The sequence below is a fragment of the Cynara cardunculus genome (assembly GCF_001531365.2).
Source record: "Cynara cardunculus var. scolymus isolate 2C chromosome LG 11, CcrdV1, whole genome shotgun sequence".
Classification (NCBI taxonomy): domain Eukaryota; kingdom Viridiplantae; phylum Streptophyta; class Magnoliopsida; order Asterales; family Asteraceae; genus Cynara; species Cynara cardunculus.
Window position 1 is genome coordinate 543,396 of NC_037538.1, and position 21,876 is coordinate 565,271.

General features: G+C 35.4%; 2 protein-coding genes across 3 annotated transcripts; one reads left to right on the forward strand and one right to left on the reverse strand.

The window, feature by feature from the left end:
• The first annotated feature begins 4,743 nt into the window (after positions 1-4,743).
• LOC112522221 (ankyrin repeat domain-containing protein 13C-like) lies at positions 4,744-10,214 on the forward strand. Of its 2 annotated transcripts, none has more exons than XM_025131317.1 (3): positions 4,744-5,216; positions 5,409-7,147; positions 9,552-10,214. In XM_025131317.1, the coding sequence occupies exons 2-3, from the start codon at positions 5,504-5,506 to the stop codon at positions 9,897-9,899; spliced, it is 1,992 nt and encodes a 663-aa protein (XP_024987085.1). In that variant the 5' UTR covers positions 4,744-5,216; positions 5,409-5,503; the 3' UTR covers positions 9,900-10,214. The 2 variants fall into 2 exon arrangements, with proteins under 2 accessions (XP_024987085.1, XP_024987086.1); XM_025131318.1 differs by having other exon boundaries at positions 5,472-7,147.
• A 5,422-nt stretch (positions 10,215-15,636) lies between these two features.
• LOC112520881 (cellulose synthase-like protein D1) lies at positions 15,637-21,304 on the reverse strand. Its single transcript, XM_025129504.1, has 6 exons — positions 20,970-21,304; positions 20,366-20,795; positions 19,343-19,711; positions 18,389-18,764; positions 17,316-17,733; positions 15,637-16,573 (listed from the first exon to the last, which is right to left on the reverse strand). The coding sequence occupies exons 1-6, from the start codon at positions 21,302-21,304 to the stop codon at positions 15,637-15,639; spliced, it is 2,865 nt and encodes a 954-aa protein (XP_024985272.1).
• Between the last annotated feature and the right edge of the window lie 572 nt (positions 21,305-21,876).

Below are 21,876 nucleotides of genomic sequence, written 5' to 3' on the forward strand. Positions count from 1 at the left end.
TGATGGACAAGCACAAGGGTAGATGCATCATATTGATGCTCAAATATGAGTTTTTATATATTTATTTAAAATGAGTTAAAAAATTAAATAAGAAAAATGATTTATCTGTATTTTTATATTTATAATCTTCTTAATTGTTTATAAAAAAAATTAGATTGTTATTTAACTGTAATTTTCTGTAATCATATTTAATACATTGATTATTTATAAAACTATGAGTCTTGGTTCTACCCACCAGCAAGAATTTTTCGACCTGATTAAAAGTTTGATTGTAGATTGGTTATTTCGGGGTTCCATGCCCATGGATTGCCTTATTATAGTTTTTTTTATTCAGTACCTTTACAAATTTATAAAGCTTTCGTCTCAATTCATACTTAGCCACGAGCAATCTATGCCGAAAATTAAATAACAGATGTAGTTTGGTCAATTTAACCCAACCCATGTTGATTTATTTAAAATATTACTTGTTTTTGCCTATCATCCAACTTGTTTAACATATCTTAATGATTCTTTTTCATGAAAATGATCGAACACCAAATCAACAATTAACGTTACAAACTCTGGCAAACAAGCAATGTTTAATGTAATTTTCCAAAAAATGACAAAGCATCGCAAACTGAAAGCTTCAACATGAATCAATAATAAAGATTTTGGTACTTTATTTGTATGATAAACAATCATGAATACATATGTTTGGGGAGGGTTGAGTTCCGGTAAAAAAAAGAATTAAAGCGAGAAGCATAAAAAGAGATCTCCAACATTGAAACACATTAGGATGAAATGCACCGGGTCCAGATCTCTTTTTACGCTTCTCACTTTAACTCTTCTTATCACACGATCTTTCGCCTGTTTGAGGATACTTTAAAATATTTCATGTTTATCTTCCCATTCGCGACTACATTGGTGTTATTTTGAATCTCTATTATCCATATGGATTCTCTTATTCTTATGTTTGTATTATTTGGTCCCTAAAATATCGACCGCTTTTTTACATCACCGAAACAACATTTACACTTTGGTGTTTTTAGAGTTGGCATGACGTTTCATATGTGGGTTTCTATGGCATACATATAACTACCATCATGGTCGGGTAAGTTGGCTGAGAGGATCAATTTCAACAAAAAGAAATTAACATAGCTTAATTTGTCGTGATTTTGACATGATTTTAATTAGTTGTGTGATAATGTTTGAAAATACAATTTGTTGTGTCTATATAAAACGAACACCAAGTTCTCAATGTATCTTATTGCTTCATGTGGTTTTTCGTGAAATAGCGATATGAGTCGTGATTGTATGATCAACAATAGCGAATGCAATGGGAAACAAACGGTTGTTGGCATCCAAGGCAATAACACAAAAGCATGTGGCTTCCATTATCTGTCTTAAGAATGTCACATCCACATGCATCACAAATGACGATATTTAAATCCTTATCTTTATGTTTCACGGTTGAATAAACAACAAATGAACTACATGTGATATACCAGACATTGGTGTATTGATGGATCAAACGATATCGTAAAATATACTGCCATTGCAATGATCTTGTAATATCGTACAACCAATATCATTTGTAAGACATTCATAAATTTATCTTAATCAAATATCATTTCGCCATATCTTTGTAACAATGTGGTAAACATTTTGCAACAATGTTGCAATATATCGTATTTAATCTTACCAACCTTTTTTTTATTACAAATTACTCAAAAACTCCTGTCAAATGTCTTGAGAAGTTCAAAGTGTGGTGATGGTATGACGAATGATGATACATTGGATATGTAGGAAGACTTAACATCATCATTCAAAAAATTTGGTCTACTCCATATTCCACTAGATTCAAAAACACTTGACTTGATGGTAAGCGCTACTTTGATGCATCAACGATTAACACATGATCAGGGTCATCATCACCTAGCTCAGTCCACGAGCAATTGAAGTCATCATCACAATCAAACACTCCACATACTATTTTTTTTTTACCAAGATCGTGACTTCAAGTCTCCGTTACAAATTGAATGGATGTGTCGATATATGAACATACTGGTTCCCTGGCCACATGTAAAACAACATTTCTCGAATACTACGACAATAAAGCATACAATTTGGGAGCTTGTTTTGTGCATGTTTTAATGGTTGTCCACCTCGTGGTAAGGAACCTCCAATCTCTCAGACCCACAAGTTGCAAGTAGGTTAGATCTTCAACAATTATGATAAATGATAAAGCAAGAACTGCCTTATACAACCTTGTATTTTATAACAAATTCGTAAAACAATTGTCATCCGTTCATAACATATCATATCAAAACCATAACACGAATTGCATTGGTTTGCAACAAATTCATTAATATTTCATAAAACAAACTATAACAATTCTGTAAAACCACTTGTTGCAAATTGTGACCATTATAAGACGTGCATTAACCATAAGGATGGTGCCTGATTGGTTTGGGTTTGGGTTCCAAATATCAAAAGTGTCTGGAAGTCTCATGTTTAAATCTAAGGAGAAATAAAAATCCTCTTGTGACCACGAATGTTCAAATACGGTGACTCTAGGCTAACCGCAAAACATGTGGTTGCCCTATGATTAGTCGGTTCGCACAACGGGTTGAATATCCAGGTTAATAAAAAAAACATGATGTACATAAAATATAATTAAAGTCACGTCTCACTATGAGTTTTTAGAGCAATAATTGCATATTTTCGAAAAATGTTACCATAATTTACAAAATATTTGAGAAAAAGGAAAATAGATTAAGATCGTACCATGTTAGATGGAAAGAAAAATAAGGGATAAAATAGAAAAAACTTCAACTCGAAGCATATTTTTTGGAAGGATGTTACAATAGATCTATTTTTGCTCTATACCGTTATAGTAAGCATAGAAATAGTAATTTATGTTAAATAATAGGTGGTATACTTAGAAATAAATATTATAAAATTTAAAGTAAATATTTAATGATTATTTTTAATAAACATTTTTCAAGTTTGGTTTTCGAATTAATAATATATTACTCATTTCGTTCTAAAACAAATAATAATAATAAAAATGACATACAATTTTAGAATATGTATAATTATTACACTTTTAAGTAACTAAATAATATTTTTACCTTTAATAATAAAGAGATACATTTTCTTTATCTCATAATTAAAAATGAAATGGAAAAACAGAAACTTACTTTTAAAATTGAACAATTTTTTTAAACAAATAAAAATATAAACACTTAATTTGAGACGAATTATAATTAAATTGTAAAGAAAGTGGTTTTATTTAAGTTTGATATATATCTAAATTAAATATTATATTAATACATTATCAAATTACATATAAAAACAATACGTTACATTTAATAATTTGTATTTAAGTCTTATTAAATATTATCTTAAACTTAAGATTTTAAAAAAAGACGTTTTATTTATTTTTAAAGGAAAAAGTATGCAGCTATAAATTATGCGGGTCGCATTTCGAAGTCACGAAGCGTCGGTTGAATCGGGTCGGGTCGGTTTAAGTTAGGCGACACCTACCCGAGGTTGTCACCTATGGACCCCGTGTAGCCACCCAATAGGCCAATAATACTGGACTCCTTAAATGATATAATTTTTTCTTGAAATAATTAAATAACATAATTAACAAATAATTAATGCTGGAAATATGGAAAATTTGACCAATCAACACATCATATTAAGAAAGCTAAGTTCCCTCTTTCCGTTTTCACATGCACCCATTTCCTTTGCCGTGTTTCCATCTTTCTCTAAATTGCCATTTTGCCCCCCAAACTTTCATATTTTCTCATTTCTTACACCAAATATAAATACCAATTCTATAGATTTGGTCATACTTTATAAAGTTTAATTTGGTTGTTTTGAATGAATAATAAATTCGTTGTAATGCAAATCAAAACAAAAAAGCTCAATAAATTTTACATGAAGGAGCCTATGAGAAGGGTTAAAATGACTCAAACCTATTTTTTTAGGTATAGAGGATTTACTTATGTGAATACCTACTATTTGTAAAAAATACGTTTTTATTTGACTATCTAGATTTTTTTGAAAGGGTTTTATAGGCTATGTCTGGACTAATCCCTACGAGTTGCGATTGTAAGATATCAACCATGATAAACTCAATGGTCATAATTGTTGTAGACATCTAAAATTTAACTCATGACAAATGAAATATTCCACCATATCCCATTGGGTCTCAATCACTACGTACGAACCCATGTGATTAATGTGTTTTTATTTGAACTAGACTTGTGGAAATTTATCAACGAGTTTTCATCATTAAGTTATCATGAAAAACATGTTTAAAGTCTATAGATGCAATCTTAGATGGTCAGAAGGGTTCTAGGACCTTCTTACTTTTCAGAGATGAACCACACAGGAACAGAACCTTGGACTTCCTCTTAGTGCATCTGCTTCAGTTAATTTTAAACGTGTCTTACCTACATATTGAATATTATGATCATATAAATGATAAATCCAACAAAATGAATTGGATTCCAATATATATTTCTAAATAGGTAATTAATTATCTTTAAATTTGAAATCAAGAAAATGGTTTTCAAGATGAAAATATTGGATCGGTTATTTACAAGAATGAAAGTTGAGTGCCAAAATTATGGGTTTGTCATTTTATGACATAACCCCCCATTTAAATAGGGTTTTCTCTTTTAAACGCCACTCTCTCTCTCTCTCTCTCTCTCTCTCTCTCTCTCTGCAATACTCAGTCCGTGTTCTTATCTGTAAAATAAAAATGGAACCTTTGCCTCTTCCACCTTTTCTGAATCTGTAAAATTCTCCTAAAAGAGTCTGCTCACATCCATTGTCTTCTCTCTCAGGAACCCCATGAAATTGAAATGCTTGATGAAGTCTTTCTTTGAGCTTTCTTTTGCTTCAACGGTGGGGTTTGGGTTTGGGTTTTGTACCCTCTGATTCTATCATGACCTTTTCAATTTCCCTCATCAAGATTCCCCAAAACCCTTAAAGATTTCCCCATTTCTTGCTGATTTTCGTAGCAAATATTAAATCTTTTCGAAACCCCACCTCTCCACATGCATGTTTTCGGGTTTGTCTGATCTGGATTGGATCGAAAGGGTCTCTTAGTATTATATTTCTATTGGTGGTGGGGATGTTCAGTAGCCATTAGCCAACTCTCTTTTCTCATCAATCTTGGTCTGCCGTTCACTCTAAACGAGCCAAGATATAATTATAAGGTCAGATTTCTTCATTCTTTAACCCATTATTATAATTTACACCCATTTTGTTCAAGATTCACATGTGAACACAACTGTTCTTTTGGTTTAATCTAGTTGATTTGATTGAAAGTTTGACATTTTATCGACAATGGTCGGATTGAATCAATAAATTGGAGATGGGTCTGACTCTACTTTCTCGATTTTCTTTAGGTCTTGCCATGGCACTGAATCTTTATTGCTGAGATTTGTGTTCATATTTGGATGGTTTATTAGGGTTTGTTTCCAAGAAACTATTGATTGCAGCCATGGCGGCAATTGATGTGACAAAGTATGCCCACAGTCCAACCCACAAAGCCGTAGTGACAAAAGATTATGGTGGTTTGAAGAAAATCATTGCTGGGTTGCCACGTCTCTGTGACCCTTCAGAGATTCATAATGAATCAGTCTCTTTGGCGGAGGAAGCCAAGGCTGACGCGATCTCCGCCGTCATTGACCGCCGCGATGTCCCTAATCGCGATACTCCGCTCCACCTGGCGGTCAAACTTGGCGATACCACCGCCACCGAAATGCTCATGCTTGCTGGTGCAGATTGGAGCTTGCAAAATGAGCATGGTTGGAGTGCCCTTCAAGAAGCTATTTGCAATAGAGAAGAAGTGATTGCTAGAATTATAGTTAGACATTATCAACCAATTGCTTGGGCTAAATGGTGTAGAAGATTGCCAAGATTGGTCGGAACGATGAGACGAATGCGGGATTTTTATATGGAGATCACCTTTCAGTTCGAAAGCTCGGTTATCCCCTTCATTTCCAGGATTGCCCCTTCTGATACTTACAAGATTTGGAAAAGGGGTGCCAATTTGAGGGCTGATATGACTTTAGCCGGTTTCGATGGTTTCAGAATTCAAAGGGCTGACCAAACCGTTCTTTTTCTTGGCGATGGTTCAGAGGACGGAAAAGTTCCTCCCGGATCGCTTTGTATGATTTCACACAAAAACAAAGAAGTGATGAACGCTTTAGATGGAGCTGGTGCACCAGCAAGCGATGCGGAGGTGCAGCAGGAAGTTCAAGCCATGTCTCAGACGAATATATTTAGGCCCGGGATTGATGTGACTCAAGCCGTTCTTTTGCCACAGATTACGTGGAGAAGACAGGAGAAGACCGAAACAGTTGGGAGTTGGAAATGTAAAGTTTACGATATGCATAATGTGGTTGTGAGTATAAAATCCAGACGTGTCCCGGGAGCCATGTCGGATGATGAATTCTTTTCGTCTTGCAATGAAAACGAAACAGAAAGCGAAGAGCTTAATGATATTTTGACGGATGAAGAGCGTAAGCAGCTCGAAGCTGCACTTAAGTTGGATTCTTCAGATTTGATGAACGAAAACAGTGATGAAATCATTGGGCATCGCCATAGTTGTTATGAACAAAGAGATATCCCGATTGAGGATGTTTCTAGTTACAGAAACGGTGAGATTAAGCATGAAAAGGACAAGAAAGGTTGGTTTGATGGATGGAGGAAACGGGATAATAATAAGCACGAACGAGTCAGAAAGGGTGCACCGGTCCCACCTAGAGGTTCGCTATGTTTAGAGGAGAAGGTCAGCGATCTACTCGGGGACTCGCCTTCCACAAGTCAAAGTCAAAGTCAAATACAACCCGGAAGGCATTCTATGGAGGTTACTGCAAAAGAAAACGAGAATAGGAGAGCACGGGATTTGAAACCATCTTCGTCAACAAGTTCAAGCAGTGGCAATCGGCGCAAAGATGGAACCCGTGAGAACGAGTATAAGAAAGGGTTGAGACCCATTCTTTGGCTTTCACCCAACTTTCCATTGCGGACCGAAGAACTCTTGCCTTTGCTTGACATTTTAGCGAATAAAGTTAAGGCGATACGAAGGTTAAGAGATTTGCTTACCACAAAACTTCCAATGGGCACCTTTCCTGTTAAGGTACTATCTTCATTTTCACTATCAAATCATTATAAAAGTTCAAAAAACTCGAGTAAATTGTCATTATGGATTAATATGACTTGTGAACTTAGGGGAAAGTTTTGTAGGAACGGTATATATCTTGAGAACCAACTATTAATGACTATACCTAAGTAGCAAGTAGTAATGAATATTATTCATCATGCATCTACGTCATTCATGATATTCATCATAAATATCTATCACAATATTCATTATGAATAATTCATGAATGATTGGTTATCACGGTTTTCAAAATATTTAAGTTTCTCAAAAAAGATGCCCGTTTGAACTTTGTGCCCAATGGCACTTGAATCATGATTTTTAGAAATGTTAGCTTGACATCTTCGTGTAAGCGTTAGAAGCGGCTTCAGTCTACTGCTTTCTTTACCTATATGTTGGTGCATCTATGTCTTTCTTGCTTGGTATTGCAACTAGTAACAAACTTCTATGTGCCCTTAGATTCTTGCATCGAGTTCATAGCTATGTCATCTTTACGCTTCATCTTTTTGGTGTAGAATTGTGAGATTTACCTTTCTTGGTCGATGTATATGCTCGTTCGTTCATGTCTGGTGCTACTTAGATTGGATCATCACTTCCACTTACCCTTTCTTATATCTTCACATCTGCCATAGTGCAATTAGCACTCTATCCCATCTTATTGGAACACCTTTGAGGAGTTGCATTGGGAGAGCATTAAAGGCCTATTTGTTAGCAGCTTAATGGGACTCGTAGCTTATTCAGTCAGCTATACATGCCTGTTTGGTAGTGGCTTATGATATAGAAAATGACTTATTTAGTAAGCTTTTAGGAGGAGCTTCATTCAGAAAGCCAAGTTTTTTTCAAACTTGCCCTTCCCAATTAAAAAACATGCTCCTTTCATCTATAAAAAAACCCTCCCAAACAAAAACCTTCGCTATCCATACGGACAGATCAATCCACAAATACAACTTTATTCATGTAGGACTAAATGGAAAACCAACCAAACAACTCTTAACTCATTTCTTGAAACATGATTAGTGTTCAACTTGTGGCTAACAAACAGATTTCATCCACTGATCCACATTTGCTTTACAATAAACGTACCCTGTAGTTCCCACTCGGAGGTAGAGTCAGGAGGTTAGGATGTATACAAACATTTGTTTTACAATATGTAACATCTATTGCATACGGGAATGAGAAACTGAGATGAAAACTAGGGAAAAGGAAAACCTTTGTGTGAAAGAATTAAATATGGCAACCCTTTGGGGTAGCTTAACTAGTAAGACCTTGAGGGTCTGTTTGTTAGCAGCTTAATGAGCTTAATAGGACTCACAGCTTAGTCAATCAGCTATATAGGACTGTTGGTATAGGCTTAATGATATAGAAGAAGGTTTATTCAATAAGCTTCTAGGATGGAGCTTTATGCAATATGCCAAGTTTTTTTTTTTCCAAATCTGCCCCTCCCAATTCAAAGAACACTCCTTCCATCTATGAAAGAACTCTCATAAATAAAAATCTTCACAATCTATACAGACAGATTAATCCATAAAGACAGCTTTATCCATACAGACAGAGTAATCACAGGTTCGAGTCCCTGGCCACTTGAGGTTTGCCAATTAACTTCAGGGTCCATGAGATTAGTCAAGGTGCGCACAATGGCACAAGCTAGCCCAACAATGAAATATGGTGTCAAAATTTTCATAAGGTTTACATTTCGGAAATGCAAAATCGTTTGTGCATTATTCCTATATGATTCTAGTTATATCATGTAATGCTTTTTATGGCAGGATTTGGAACACCATCTTCTTTGTGTAGTCAGAAATGTATTACTCTATAGGATAAGCATAAAAATTCTTGTATGATTGTAGTTTCTTTTGAGAAATAAAGTTGGAACCTGTAGAATTTTGGGATTCTGGTTCATCTATTTGTAAGGGGTCTGTTTGTTAGTAGCTTAATGAGCTTAACTAACGGGACTCACAGCTTATTCAGTCAGCTATACATGGCTCTTTGGTAGTGGCTTAATGATATAGAAAGTGGCTTATTCTATAAGCTTTCAGGGGGAACTTTATGCAGGAAGCCAAGTTTTTTCATACCTACCGCTCCCAGTTAAAAAAAACATGCTACTTCCATCTATGAAAAAATCCTCCCAAGTAAAAACCTTCCCCATCTATACAAACATATTAATCCACAAAGACAACTTTATCCATACATGACTCAATATAAAACCAACCAAATGCTGTTAAATTCTTTATTTGCATCTAGTTTTTGAATATTACCCTAAGATGGTTCATTTGATGCTGTAAAACATCGTTTGCTAACTCATTAATGAACGAACTTCATAAAAGTCAGAAAAGCAAGTTTCTTGTGTATTAATTCTTTTTCCGGCTGGTGATACTGTTTTCAGGTTGCGATTCCAGTGATTCCAACCATAAGGGTGTTGGTTACTTTCACCAAGTTTGAAGAACTACAACCGTTGGATGAATTCACAACCCCACCTTCAAGTCCAACAAGTGGTGATCGCGATAGCCCATCGATGGCAAATCAATCATCATCATCATCATCTTGGTTTCAGTGGATCAAGACTCCATATCATCGTTCTAGCCTCTCATCCGGTGCTTCAAGCAGTAGGATAGAAACTATTCAAGACCCATTTGTGATTCCTGCTGACTACACATGGATCAGCGCTGAAGCAAAGAAGAAGAAGATGCAGGAGAAGAACAAATCAAAGAAAGGAAGAACGCAAAATCAGTAGCACGGATGTCAAAAAATTTGAAGTTGAAGTGAAACCCGCGAAACAGAAGGCATTTGACAGAGATACCAAGTCGGTAAAATTATTTTTTTATTGAAATCTTCACTAATTGGCGTTAGTTACTAATTTGCATTAGTTTAAGAAGGAAATTTGGAGCCACTTTGCTCTCGACTTGTGAGTCTTTGATAGGGTTGTGACTCCAGTAAATCATTGTGGGGGGTATAAAAAGTTGAAATTGTGATTCTTGTGGAATTCGATTGTTTGACTTTGTGGTCAATGCTTATGCTTCCACCATTTTATCCATTTTTTCGTTCCTTCTTAATCTAACAACTAGTTTTTACCAAACATGCCTAGTTTTTCAGCTAATAACTAGTTTATCTGCTAGTTTTTTAGATAACAACTAGTTTATCACCTTGTTTTTTAGCTAACAACTAGTTTATCACCTTGTTTTTTAGCTAACAACTAGTTTATAAGCCAACAACTAGTTTTCCGCTAGTTTTCCAGCTATCAGCTAGTTTATCTGATAGTTTTTTAGCCAACAACTATGTTATGGGCTAGTTTTTGAGCTAACAACTAGTTTATGAGCTGACAACTAGTTTAACGGCTAGTTATTGAGCTAACAGCTAGTTTATGAGCTAACAACTAGTTTAACGGCTAGTTATTGAGCTAACAGCTAGTTTATCGGTTAGTTTTTGAGCTAACCAACCAGTTTGTCAAACATATAGCCTAAACAAAGATGAAAACTTTAGTTTGAATCTTGATGAATGCAAAAACAGAAAATCATAACATCAAAATATCATTACTGCAGGGTTTAGCTGGGATCGAATTCTTGAACATGGGCATAAGGCCAAGTAACTTTTCTTGTTTCTGTACGAAGTTGATTAGCCTCTTCGCGTATGGGTGTTTTTTTTAAGATTCTCTTGGTATTCCTCTACTGTCAGTTCCATTCGTTTTAGTCCTGGACTCACAGCTAAAAACCATTGATCTTCCCTTGACGAACTTGTTCATCTTCCATGATGACCACATGATCATGATCTTTGGTTTTTGCTGATACTGGTCTTGCTATTTGATCTTGGGTGTCCCAGATTATGTTGGACTAATCCCGATAAATTGTGACTACAAGAAATCAACCCACAATTGTTATGTACGTTTGGAATCGAACCCTAGACCTCAACCGCCTGGGATTGAACCCTTGCTTTCTTCCTTTGTTGGAACTTGATGGTTCATAGGAGGAGTAGACTAGAGAGGTGGTGCATCGGCTATTTGCCGGCACTGCCACCGCCATCCGCTGCCGCTAGGGTAGAGATAGTTCAGCTTACTAGATTACAACCCTTTTCTTTCTCCCAACCTTGGTTCAAAGCATTTGATAAAGAAAGTTTAGGTATTTGGGAAGGATTTGGACCAAGAAGACGAGGGTGTGAGCATTATGTGTTTGAATGATGAGACCAAAATTGGTTGCAGATAGTTGTAGGGGGGGTTTTGGTAGGACACCATGCACTCATGGTTTCTCCCATCAAGATATGCTTTTTAACTTTGGCACATAAGTGGTGAGGTGTTATTATAATTCTGTATGACAAACAAACAATTATATATTTTTATGTTTTTTTGGTTATATGTATCGACAAAAGAAATGAATAAAGATGTTTTTATGGGTTTTTAATTTTAATCAAATTAATTAATAACTAATTGATACGATTGATATTTTTTATAGGGTTGGTAATCAGTTGTTGATCTCTTTTGATTCAGTATTGTCCAACAATTTCATTTATAAAGAGTAATATACATTCAGATTGTTTTTTGTAAACAATCTTTTTTTTAAGCTTTTTGTAAATTAAATAAATGATCTTTTTTCAATTTCGTACTTTACTTTTTTATCATTATAATATAAAAGGTTAAAATGTGTAAAATAACAACCTATTTTCATAAATTTTCTTATTATAATATTTTTTTATTACTTTAATGTACTTTTAAATTATTTTTTATTAAGTCATCTAACTTTAAAAATCCTATTCATTATAACAATGAGTAACCTGTTACTTTTTAAACATATTAACCTCTTTACCTTTTTTTTGCTTGTTTTGTTTTAATGAAGTGATGTGGATGACACATCATTTTATTGACATAACTAAAATAAAATAAAATAAACCTATTTGAATTATTTTTAATAATTTTTATTTTTCATTGCTACGATTCAATTTTTTTGACTTTTTCTTATGAAATTGCATGCAAATTAAATATTATAGAGTAAAAAATATTTTTTTAAAATAAATACAATATATATAATTTTCGAGATAACTATTTTATTTGTAAACAAATGATAACACTTTTTATTTTATTATATTCAAACAAATACATATTTTTAATGGTTTTTTTTTAAGATGTTAGCGAGATAAAACAATTAGAAAAGCTAATGAAGGTGATCCACGATGTAAGCGGAAATGTAAGGAGGGGGTTTTGCGCTCATTACTCTCGGCACTGGGATAAAAGGAGGGATGAAGATTTGGTAATTGTGGGTGTCACATTAAGGGGCTGTTTACCAAATTTTCTATTAAGTCCTGTATGGATAAATTTGTCTTTCTGGATAAATTTATTTGTCTGGGTAAAGAAGTGTTGTTGTTTATCTTTTTACCTGAATCAACGGTCTGAATGACATAAATGACCGATCTACCCCTAAAAATGTAGTGTTGTTTATGCTGTTTACCTTTTTTTGAACATGTTCAAACCCATTTTTGTTTACACCAGTTCAATCAAAATCAACCCAAAAAACTATTGTTAATCAAACCAAAAAACTATTGATCATCAAACCAAAAAACTACCATTCATCAAACTATTTTCAACATCAAAGCATAATAATCTGGAGGCTGGGAACAAGTTCAAACAAGAGTGACAAATATCCATGGAAATCAAAGAAGACGACTGAAAATCAGGAGGTTATACCCTAAAATCGAAACATAATAATCTAGAGGCTGAGAACAAGAGGAAGAAAATCCATGGAAATCGAAGAAGACGACTGAAAATCAGGGAAAATGAAATCGATCTAGATGAAAAGAAATCGATCTAGATGACGACTGAAAATCAGGGAAAATGAAATCGATCTAGATGAAAAGAAATCGATCTAGATGAAAAGAAATCGATCTAGATGACGACTGGAAATCAGGGAAAATGAAATCGAACAACATCTGGGAAAATCCATGGAAATGAAACCGATCTAAGAAATCATCATCGGAAAGAAGATGTCAAGAAATCAATCTAGAAACCGATCTATGAAACCGATCTAAGAAATCTGTCTCTGGAAATGAAGGGTGTAAGTCAGTTCTTATTTTTATTTTCTTATATGCTTTAATAACTTGAATCAAACTTTAACGACATATACATTTTTATTTTTCAATTAAAAATAGCAAAATTACCAAATTTTTCTCAAAGTAACTTGCATGTGAGACATTCAGGGATTGTTTGTTTATATCTTAATAGTTCTATTAAGAGGCAACCTCTGAATTATTAAGCGCTGATTTTTGTTTGGCCAAAAGAAATCTGCCTCTTAATTATTCTAAAACTCTCTGAATGATTTTGTATCCCGAGACTCCCTTAACCATTCAACGCCCTAATTTTGTTGTAAAGAATTACCAAACAATATTTTATTTTACACTATATCATGAGAGTCTATTAATCATTTTGATCACTTAATCATTCTGCATTAAATCATTCAACAACTGTCAAACAACTTCTCAGTTGACCTAACTATCAGGGATGAAAATCGCAACGAAAACTTCGATGATCATCCTTGTAATTTCCAAATCTTAGGGACTAAAACCAGAGTTTTCATAAACCGGAGGGACTATTTTTGTAATTTTACTCCTATAAAAAGGATGTGAAACTCACCCGATTTAACCCTCACGAGAAGCTTCCCTCTTAAACAGTTGCATACTTTTGTGCATTTACTGTAGTTTCCCGCCAAAGTGCCATCTTTCTCCGTTCTCGCCAATGCCGAATCTTCAACACTGAGCACAGAGAACTGAATGGATCGAAACCTATTCGCAATTCGCACCTCCACGAAGACGTTTCAAGAAGATCTAGAATCACTGTTATCATCACCACTCATGACATGGAGGTGGAAATTGACGATTTCCTTTATTTGCTTTTAGTCCAGCAGAATTGGTGGTAAATTGGTGGATTTGAGCTTGGCTGCTTCTCTCTAATGGCAATAATACACATGTATGTACCACTTCACTCTTGATGAATATGAACGGTTTAGTTAATGCTAGAACGAATTTTAGGTTGAACTTAAACTGATAACTGATGTCTATATTATCGGTAAGTTTTTATGCTTAATTTTGCTTCTCAAGGTATGTTCATATATTTCTTCTGATAAATGAAACTGAGAGTTCTAGGACTTAAACCTGTGATCTAGAACAAAGGATAAGGTGAGAGTCGGAGAGAGCCTTATCACTCAGCTGTGATGCCATTTTGCTATGAAATTTGATCGAGATACTAGTGGAATAACATGCATTACCTTCGAAAATAAAGAAAATGGAAGAGAATTTAAACTAGTGGTTCAGAAGACTCGATGACGCAAATGCTATTGTTGTTGCTGTTGTTTAGCTTCGATGTTGTTCCACAAATTGGACAATCCTTGTGTCAAAATATCAATGTATAAATTGCTAGTTGTTTTTATCTTCAACAAATTTAATATGTGAATTCCTAGGTTTAATAAGCTAAATTTCATTCCAAAGAAAATAAAAATTTGTAATGCTATACAATACCATGTCTCAACTATGTGGCAAGTATTTGCTTGATCATCATATGCCGAGTGTTCTTTAGATTGTTAAGTTAGTTATGATGCATCATTCTGCAGCCCTTATTTTGGAACTTGTGAATGTGAATAGTACAACAACCGACGCGGTGCTTCTGAGAAAGACACCTTTATTCTATATCCATGATCATTCATGAATCTGATTCCTTGCCTCTTGCAAGACTTTACTGTCTGGCTTCATATGAATATATGATAGCAGTGACTACACTAGACCTTGTTGGTTGAATGCTAAGCTTACAATCAATAACCAAGCTAGAGCCAATTTAATTGGCAGTTTTGTCCTTGTCTTTTATTATGTGAAGAGAGTTGGAAATGAGTATGCTATAAATCTTTTGTCAAAAAGGTTAGGATAAGTGGGGTTTAGTTGCATATAGATTAGAGATTCTATGCTCTTTTGGTGTCTAATATTCCCTTGATATTGCTTTTCACCTGGTTGCAGTAAACAATATTAGGGCCCAAAGTTAATGCTTGATAGTTTCATGTTCATTTGATGCAGGGCTTCACAATCGCAGCAAAACTGCCAATTCACATGCTCAAATTTCTTCAGAACTAAGGTTTTTGCTATTACTTATAAATTGGTACTTGTCATTATTTTTTCCTGTATTTCTCGTCTTCAAGCTTGATATATGATAGAAAGTCATAGCTATTAAATATGGAAACATTTAGAGAAAAGAAGAAAGCTAATATATAACAATCAACTATCCATATATATTTACATTACCCCTTGAAGGAGGTGAAAATCTCATGGTTTATAATCTAGTAACATAGACCCCCACAGTGTAACACCCCCTAAACAACAGGTTGACCCAATAACTTCAAATCCAACTTAAAACCATGGTGGAAGTTATTGGTAACCCACAACTTGAGGCTTATAAGGAGCTCACGAATCCCATTTTCTATCCATGTGGGACGCGTTGTTACACATAGCTCTTAGACTTGCGTAGTGTCATCTGGGGGACTGATAGTAATCCAAAGCAAAGAGACAGTAATGGACAGCACCCCTGCCCAGACATAAATAATGGTTGTAACCTTTCCTCTCCTACCCATCAACCCTTTCATGAAAGGATACATATGTGCCAACACCCAAAAGCTAAAGAAAGCACCACCAATAAGCTTATTCCATTGGGGAATCACACTAAAAAGAGTCCTTGCAGTCCCCATGATAAGGGCTACGATGTTTGTAATGCAAATGGTGAGAGGCACTACGAAGAGACTCGTCCATTTGACAACATGGAGATCGGCATATATATCTTCATCATCTTCTGCAGCTGATTTGGAAGTCAGAGTGAACGCGATTTCGATTCCAGCTGTGATCTTGAGTAGCCCTTGGATCACAGCGGCTAAATGAGCACTTGAGCCACCAATGGCCCAAAACTGCTCATTTCGCCACCATTCCTCAAGGGCTATTCCTGACCACTTAACTTCAAGGAGAGAGATGAGAGCAAGTGTGACGGTCATGATGAGGAGGTACCCGAGAAATGTTGAATCAATGTTTGGCACGATAAATTGCCCTGTGAACATGCATAGTGCCGGGAGGAATAGGTAGGCAACGAGGAATATGGATGTGAAAGGGTACATACCAACATTTAGATATGCTATGCGTTGGAGGAACTTGAGACGTGAGCTCGCCAGAAATGCGTTGTTTTTTGAGAAGAAGATCTCGACGGAACCAGTGGCCCACCGAAGCACTTGGTGCAAGCGATCAGTCAAGTTGATTGGTGCTGTACCACGGAATGCATCACGCTTTGTTATGCAGTAGATCGATCGCCAACCACGATTGTGCATTCGGTAACCTGTCACCACATCCTCCGTAACCGACCCGTAAATCCACCCTATCCTTTCTCCCCATTCAGTATTGTCTTCATACCTGTTGGCAACATGGAATGATACACACATATTATATATATATATATATATATATATATATAATATAATGCAAATCAAATGCAACCTTTTCAAATGTTGCAACCAATATAACCCAATGGAATTTGCAACTAATGTAACCCAATGGAATTTAATCCTAACCGTAGATCATCCCCTTTTAAGGAGTATTTTTGTTTTTAAATTTTAAAAAATGTAACAGTCTATAGAGGGAGGTTCAGGGGGTAAATCCCAAAAAAATGAAAAACTAAGGAACACCTTATAACTATTCTTGGGGATTAATTATTTGAGAACTTCATAAATTATGAAAACGAACTTTTATCTTAAGATATTGTTTTACATCATTATTTTTCCATCTAAGGCTAACATTTAATGTATTGATGAACATATATTTGTTTGACAATGTGTTTGCTTCATATGATGCAGTTCACAATGTAAAATTTTGTTACACAAAAAGGTTAAAAAGGTTCACATTGTGAAACAAATAAATGTGAAACAAACATATTGTGAAACAAATATATGTTAGTGAATATGAAATAGCATATGATGCACCGGTCCTCAAGGTTATCACAATTTTTATGGATTCTCAAAAGAAGGTCTCCCTTTACTTGTATGTATATGTACATACCGTCTAGATGAACGGTTATCAGGGTGTTCATTATTTTTTTATTTTCTTTGTCGTTTTTTCCATAGCCTGACCCTATGCTATTATGTGGTTGAGCATTTACCAGCAAGAAATAACACCTATAGCCTCGGCTACGGTGTGTGCATCTAGCGGAGGACGTGGAGCAAGGAGTGCTCCTGGAGGGCGGCCGTTCTTGATAGACGCATGATCGGCAAGTGGACGCCCTTGATACTCGGCAACTGCTATAGAGTCGACGAACATGGTTGAATTCCCAAACTTTTTCGGGAGGTTTAAATCAGGATGCTCTTCATCTTGAGTTTCAGGGTCATCGTCTTGAGCACGCACAGCCTGCAATGAATCGTTCGGAGAGAGTGTCGAAGCTGGTTTCTTTTTCTGCCCGACAATTCCACTGTACACAATTGCTCGAGGTGGACTAAACCCGTAGAGTGCATACCGTCTGAACATGCAACCCGTTCCAACATACACCGGACCTTGTAGACCATCCAGGGCTCTCATATTCCCTAATTATGTCAACAATAGCATGTCACATATGTATAAGCTAGCAATTGGAAGTTTCTAAGTGTGCGTTTGGTATCCAGACATGGTAGGATAGAACAGGACGTGACAGAATAAGTTCAACAAAATAAAACCGGACATGACAGAATAGATAGAATAACCAATTTACTTCTATTGAGTTGTTTATATATTTTGATTAAGTTATGCAATTTATTAAAGTATAATAAAATAAATATTCTTCATAACAAGATATATCATTAAAAAGTTTTCATCAAGACGATTAAAATGACATCAAAATAAAAGGTTCATGTCGTTTCCATTTTCCAAATTCTATTTTATACATTTTCTTTATTATTTTATTATGATTAAATATTTAATAAATATATAAAAACTGTATAAAAGTAATATTTTGAAGACATTAGAATAAACGTTTAAAATAACATAAAATACATTAAATAAAATTTAAAGTATAAATAAAATATAAAGAGAGAGGTCTATATGATGTTCCACCTCGTTCCATGGTATGGTGGTGGAACAAGCATGTGTTCCACTCTGTTCCTCACAAAATTCTTGCCAAACATGGAAAGTGATTCATGTTCTATTCTGTTCTGTCCTACCCGGTATACCAAACGTATCCTAGAAGGCAAAAGAGGATCACACCATCAAAAAAGACCGTGTTGTGGTTGGCGTATCTATCAGAAGGATCGATCCCCTCAAACCTTTGTGGAAACTGTATGAAGCATACACGATCACCACCACGATCCATCATAAAGCACATTCCTTCCCTTATAGCCATAGAGTTATATATATAATGATCACAATCCAAGTTAAGAATGAAAGGTCCATTGGAGAGTATAGCCGAAGCTCTAACCAACGAGTTCATGGCTCCAGCCTTCTTCTCATGGTCATAACCAGGACGTTTCTCACGCGAGACATATGCAAACATAGGAAGCCTAATGTCTACATCGGTGTAGTCAAGTTTTCCTTCATCTTCTTTGCCCATTACAGGTTCATTTTCTGGTATCTTGCTCATTAACTATGTAGAGATTCAATTTCAAGACTTTCTATCAGAGAGCTACTTAAAACAATAATATCATACTACAACATAGTTAGCTTTATACGATGCCTAAATTGTGTAGGCGTCCTGATAGAATACTTAATAAAACTTAGGTTTATAGAACCAAACTATAAAACGTCCTATCTAAAAGCGTCATAATAGATTTATAGGACGCTTTTAACAAGTTTTTTAGGATGCCTAATAACGTGTCTAATTAGCTATTGTATAGGATACTTTTGAAAAATGCCCCATGAACCCATCTTTTTACATGACATTTTTGAAAGATCTCCTATAAACCCACCTTTTTACAGGACATTTTTTCAAATAATGTTGTATAAAATAGTTAATACAACATTTTATTTTAAAAACATCCTAAAAAACTTGTTAAAACATTTAAAAACATCATATAAACCTATTGTAACACTTTTAGATATAATGTCTTTTGGTTTGGTCCTGTAAACCCAAGTCCTATGAAATACCTTTTTTAGGACACTTACATTTAGGCGTCCTATAAAATCAATTTTGTTGCAGTATTATGAAATCAAAATCAGTTTTACCTGTATAATTCCGGCATGATCGCCTTTCTTGTGATCGGCTACTGGGTCTTTCCACGTGCCTGGCCAATGTGTACCATCTGCCATCCAAGTTGCCTTGGTGACCTGAACAGGTTCAGCCGAGGCTGAACTGTTGCCCTTCTGCTTCTCCTTCATTTCTTCTACGTAGTTGTACTTGTCACAACGCTTCTTTATGACATCTGGAAGACCATTGATCCTGACTTTGAACTCATCATACTCTCTCTTCATCCAACGATGATCCTTCACAAAATCAGGCCTTTTCTTGTTCTTGGTTGGGTCTGTCTTCTGAGAGAAATAACTGTCAGGGTTCCTGGGTTCAATGTTGTGTTTCCGGCAAAAGGGTACCCAAATCTGCATTTTAGTGCTCATTAGACAAGAATCTTGTTATCATGAACACTACAACAAGATCGACTTTATTGGACACTAGATATGTCTAAGGACCTATTTGTTAGCAGCTTAATGAGACTCATAACTTATTCGGTCAGCTATACATGACTGTTTGGTAGTGGCTTAATGATATAGAGAATATCTTATTTAATAAGCTTCTAGATGAGAGCTTTATGTAGAAAACCAAGTTTTTTTTTTCCAAACCTGACCCTCTCAATTAAAGAACAAGCTTCATCCATTTATGGAAAAACTTTCTCAAACAAAAACATTTTCAATCTATACATATTAAACAATTCAGAGAGTCAACTTTATTCACGCATGACTTAAATGAAAAATTAACCAAACAGGGTCTTGTGTGAAAGTGTTACAATAAGTTGATAAGACACTTTTGGACGTCTACATAGGTTTTTTAGAACACTTTTGAAATAAAGCATTCTATTAGTTTTTTATGACATTTTTTGAAGACTGTCATATATAAAAACAAATATTCTATAAAAAGATAGTGTTCATATGATATGACACTTTATTTCAAAGGTGTTCTAAAAAGCTTCTTACAATATTCAAAACTTGTAACACATTTACATAGGACGTACAATAGTCTAATCCTAATGCACCTACCTGCCCGAAACGGACTGCTTCAGCCATTGCCTCGAATGTCAGGATCGCGCCACCATCATCGGAGATGTAGATGGATACCTTCTCGATAGGATATTCAACCGCGAGGATAGATAAAATGGTGTTGGCAGTAACTAGAGGTGGTTCCTTCTCGGGGTCAGCAGTCGAAATGAATACATCCACTCCCGGGAGATCAGACCGGCCATTGGGATTGTCAGGAGACTTGCTCTCAAACTTATCCTTGAGAGCGACCAAGTCTGTTGCCCGGTTTATCGGATTCAGCTTCGGTAGCTGATCTAGCAGCCATGAGAAGGCGAACCAGATCTCACATGCGATCGAGACACTCCATAACCACATTGCATCAAAATTCGGGTTCTGTAATCTCCAGGATAAGAAGAAGCACTGCACTATTAATCTGATTACCACAAGTACTCTGTACACGGAGATCAAATTACGTTACGTTACGTTACATATGGATATGTCATAAAACTCATGGAAAAAAGGTCGGATACAACTGCTTATAAGACTTAATTTATAGGAACAAACAATAAAGGATCGGTGGTGTAATAGGTTAATTTTGCGAAATTAAGAATGTATGGATTTGCACCTGTATGGGCTAAGAACGCTGGGTGGAACTGGAGTCTTGCGGGTAAGAGGTTTCCAAGGCTTGTCGACGAAATCAGCCAAGCTGGTTCCGGTTTCACGGTCAACGTTATCGTCATCCTGCCAATATGCATTTCCAATACCGTATCTGCCTTTGCTCTCAAACAACCAACGCTGGTGATCAAAGTCTGTAGGCTGGTTCCTTAAGGCCATGGACTTACTATTTGATGTCGTCAACGACATCTGGCGATTCGATTCGTGATTATCAGCATCACGGGGTGTCTTCCGAGTAACTTTTCCTCCTTGAGGCGCACCGGATCCTGATGGATTAGTGGCCATTCTCGACGCAAATGCATATGATGTTTTTGAATTTATATCTATCTTTTTTTTGGCTGAATCATCGGCTGTAGGATAAGCATGAGGAATTGAGAAGAAAAGTTTGGGAAAACATGTCGAAAATGGAAAGAAAAGAAAGAGATTATCCGAGGTTCAGTAGCTTATTTGAAGCGCCTAAGAATGTATTAACGTTAACAGCCATTCTTGTCTCCTTATTCTCAGCCTCACCTCTCTCTCTCTCTCATAATTGGAAAATGTTACAATTTCACACCCTTTACTTTTTTTCGTTGGACACATTTCAACGTTTTGGAGCAGAGTCAAAATTTCCATCCTCTTAAATATAATTATGTAAATACATAATTAAATGAACAAATAAATATATAAACGTGTTACATCGATGGGAGCTACCAATCTGAAATAATCATACACGACTACTTCATAAGCATGATAGGATTTTCATTTTCTGCAATTCAATCGTTGAGTTCTTGTTGGTTTACAAGACATTACAAATTTATAACCTTTCATCAAATCAAAATTTCAAGAAAATAATGTATAAGTATTTCTCCTTTTACTCA